Source organism: Microtus ochrogaster, chromosome 10 (assembly GCF_000317375.1).
Source record: "Microtus ochrogaster isolate Prairie Vole_2 chromosome 10, MicOch1.0, whole genome shotgun sequence".
NCBI classification, from domain to species: Eukaryota; Metazoa; Chordata; class Mammalia; order Rodentia; family Cricetidae; genus Microtus; species Microtus ochrogaster.
Window position 1 is genome coordinate 20,971,516 of NC_022016.1, and position 4,157 is coordinate 20,975,672.

Sequence of the window (4,157 nt, forward strand, 5' to 3'; positions counted from 1 at the left end):
CCTCTGCAGGGGCAGTGATGGTGGGAGCACGGAGGAAGGGGTAGAACTGAAGATCTTTAAACAGCCAAAACACGGGTACAGAAGTGACCACAGGCAGACATGAGGAAGATAGGTAAGTCATGAACACCTCCAAGAAGCTTGATTTCAAGTCCTCAGTTACAAAACAAACTCGTAAACCTAATATTTAATTGTCAAATCTCCATTTGGAAAACACATAAGGAGAAATTCTGGGGCCTCTGTGACTCACATCACGGTGTTACTAAGATGGTGAGACCGTTGTTGTCAACCCATCTGGGTTACATACAGGGCTTGGGGGAAGAAGATAAAAGGGCCACACTGATTCAATTGCACTGAATCAGAATCTAAGCTAACAGGTCAACTTGCATGGGAAAAAAATATCAAGGCAAGCCACGCCCCCCCCAAAAAAAACAGAGGACAATAACTTCCAAGATAATTCCGAAGTTTGAGATTGCTTTCTGCTTTCTTTTCATCTCTACTCCTGTCCCTCGTGACAGTCCCCACTGAGCCACAATGCTGAAGTCATGTTTTGAGAAGCACTGAGGCATACACAGGTGGAAGGTAAGGCACCTCCTAAGAAAAGGATTCCTTGACTTTTAAATACTGTTCTGGCCAGGTATGGTGGCTAGCACTTGGGAGGCAGGGGCAGGTGAACCTCCATGAGTTCAAGGACAGCCTGGTCTTACAGAGGGTTACAGGCCAGCCACAGCTACACAGTGAAACCCTGTCTTGAGACAAAAGCAAAATAAAATAAAATAAAATAAAAATAGAAAGGACAGGGTGGGTAAAATCTGAAGGGTCCATGGAACGGACAGAGGCTACCAAGGCAGTGTGACTGAGCTGCGCAGAAGCAGGTGACGCAGTAAGCAATGTGCAGAGGTCCCAGCACTCGGGAGGCAGAGGCAGGCAGATTTCTGCGAGTCTAAGGCCAACACAGTCTACAGAGCGAGCTCCAGGACAGCCAAGGCTACACAGACAAACCCTGGGGACGGGGAGGGAGGGCTCCTCGGACCACACACATGTGACCTGGATCTCCTTCTGTTTCCACACTAGGAAGCATCCTAAGTCATCTGAAACAGTCACTAAGTACATCTGCATGGGAATACAGCTCTCTAGAGCCTTCTTTCAGACAGACTTTATCAGGATAACAAATACCTTCCATTACCACTCTAAGTCTCAGTGCTAACACACGATGAGCAACATTTACCTTTTTCTGTACAACGCTGGCAGGCTTCCCACCCAACACCAATATTCAGCCAGACCTTTATTACCTGCACAAATGTGAGCGCGGCTTTCTGTAGGAGACACTCGGCGTAGCAGATTTCGGCATGCATTTCCTCTGTTAAAAACAAACACAATTATATTAAGACACAGTATTGCTCTAGACGTTCTGAAAGGGCTGGAAGGTGAGGAGCCCATGAGAGATACACAGGCCTAGACAGCTTCTGTGCATCCAGAGAAACAGGATGATTTGTTCTTAGTCCTGGCACAAGATTTTCCTAGAATCTGTAAACTGTTCAGGGAAATCGTCTTCGGCCCCATTCAACAATGACAGCAGAGTGAAGCTTGGACAGCAGAGGAAAGCAACTGTTGGAGACAGAGCCTCACGGTGGAGCCCAGGCAGGTCTGGAACTCACTAGGTAGCTCAGACTGTCCTGCCTCAACAACCTGATTGGTGCTGTGATTAAAAGCAAGAATCACCACGCCTGATTGAGGCAAACAAAATTCAAAGGCCATTTAGAAAGAAGAAAACTACCTAAAAATAACAGTAGCATGAGCATTTAGCAGTGGTACAGATTGGAAAGGCTCATTAAACTTACAAATTCTAGCTTCTAAGCTATGACGGCATGGCCATCAGGACGATGGTCAGACACACCGCCACCACTTCCGGGAGTTGTAGGAGAACCTACTGCCCTGTGCACAAGTCAGGACTCCTTAGAGGCAGCAGCAAAGGAGCCATCCTTTCTGACTTACAGCATTTTCAACCTGAGCACAAACATGCGGTGCTCACCAAAAGGAGCCATAGCTATGCCCAGGGATGTGAGCACCACCCCAAACATGCCCCGACTTCCTATACAACCCGGGATATGTGCACAACACCCCAAACATGCCCCGACTTCCTATACAACCTGGGATATATACACAACACCCCAAACATGCCCTGACTTCCTATACAACCCAGGATATGTGCACACCACCCCAAACGTGCCCCAACTTCCTATACAACCTGGGATATGTGCACAACACCCCAAATGTGCCCCAACTTCCTATACAACCTGGGATATTTGCACACCACCCCAAACATGCCCCGACTTCCTATACAACCCGGGATATGTGCACAACACCCCAAACGTGCCCCGACTTCCTATACAACCTGGGATACGTGCGTGCCTGTGGGCCTTAGCAATTCAACTGACGGGACAGCTCGGGGCAATCTGTGTCACTAGAAACAGTGTTGACCCAACTAGGTAAGAATGTAAGTTTTCCTTCCTTTACATACACATAACCCACAGGCTCTCTCATACAGACTCAGATCTTCAATTTATGAGGAATACGCAGCTGAGCTCCCCAGCAGCTAGGGTGGCAGCCACAGAAGACAGCACTCATCGGGCATTGCCACCAGTCAAGGTGGCATTCTCCAGGACACCTTCCCTCCAGGTGAGCCTCACCGTATCTTCAGGGGAATTCAAAACGGCAGCTTATTTTCAGTCACCCAACTAGCCTCTTCTTAGGTAACTGTAAAGGTGACCGCCACCTGGGGTTATTAATGTCAAAGGCCGCCTTGGGAAGAAACCACCTGCCTGGAGCAGGTGAAGAGGGGAGAAGTAAGCACTGTTAGAGAACCAGATAAAGCAAGGCGCAAAAGCACAGGACCTCTCCTCAAAGGGCACCGGGGCTCCTTGGCCGCAGCCTGAAATGTATGAGGAGAGGGCAGCAGGGCGGGAAGGCCAGTCAGGGTGACACGGTACAGTACTAATGTTACAGCCGGCCTGATTCGCCAGGGCAGCAGGGCGGGAAGGCCAGTCAGGGTGACACGGTACAGTACCGAATGTTACAGCCGGCCTGATTCGCCAGGGCAGCAGGGCGGGAAGGCCAGTCAGGGTGACACGGTACAGTACTAATGTTACAGCCGGCCTGATTCGCCAGGGCAGCAGGGCGGGAAGGCCAGTCAGGGTGACACGGTACAGTACTAATGTTACAGCCGGCCTGATTTGCCAGGCTAAACAGCAGGTCCTTACCAAGACCAAGACAGACAGTAAAGAGTACTACAAGGACACATCAGGAAGCAGGGAGAGCAGGGACTCTTTCCACATCCAAAGCATTGCACCTCACACTGACTCTCTGAAGTCAGCCTGAAGCTACTCAGCTCCAGTCAGCAGACACGGTGGAGAGGAGCAAGTGTGTCCCATGGTAAGCCCATGGAAAGAAACTTCATGTAGTATACTCATTCCTTAACACAGCTAGAAACTCGAGAACGTAACCAAAATTACCAACAGGAAGACAAATCCCATACTAAAGCTACAATGTTATGCCATGCCCATTGTTCTGGTTAGTCGTCAACCTGATAAAAGCCTAGACTATCCAGGAAGAGGACCCTCAGCTGAGGCTGGCCTGGAGGCAAGTCTCTGTAGGGCATTTTCTTGATTGATGGTAGTTGTTGGAGGGCCCAGGAGGTGGTCCTGGGTGGTGTAAGAAAGCAGGCTGAGTAAGCCATGGGGAACAAGCCAGTACCCATCTTCCCTCCATGGTCTTTGCTTCAATTCCTGCCTTGGCTTCCCCTAAAAATGAACTGTGACCTATAAGCCAAATAAGTCCTGTCCTCCCCCAGCAACAGACAGCAAAGGAAAGCGGCCCTCAAACATAAAGTCTGCTTGGATTGCGGTAGCAGCCAAAGGCCCTGGGAATAACAGGCAACTTAATTTCCAGAGCTTTATCCCTTCATCACGGTTGAGTTACACTATATAATTTCTTTACCAAAATGCCTCTTAATGTAAATTCCTTAGTTCATGAAAGAAATTCACAGTGTACTCAAAAGCTAACTAAGCAGTCTTTCTGCAATAATCTAAAGATACGATGAAGAAAGTATGGAATATATACATATTATAGTAATACTCAGCAGTAAAAAACAAGGACTTCTT

The 4,157-nt window shown here is 48.5% G+C and overlaps 1 protein-coding gene across 6 annotated transcripts in view; it reads right to left on the reverse strand.

Moving 5' to 3' along the window:
• Ttc39b (tetratricopeptide repeat domain 39B) overlaps positions 1–4,157 on the reverse strand; it is a 208,840-nt gene that overhangs the window by 42,756 nt on the left and 161,927 nt on the right. For all 6 annotated transcript variants that reach the window (XM_026781906.1, XM_026781908.1, XM_026781907.1 and 3 more), the window contains one exon: positions 1,290–1,357. In XM_026781906.1, the coding sequence (XP_026637707.1) occupies positions 1,290–1,357 (68 nt within the window). The remainder of the gene's footprint in view (positions 1–1,289; positions 1,358–4,157) is intronic.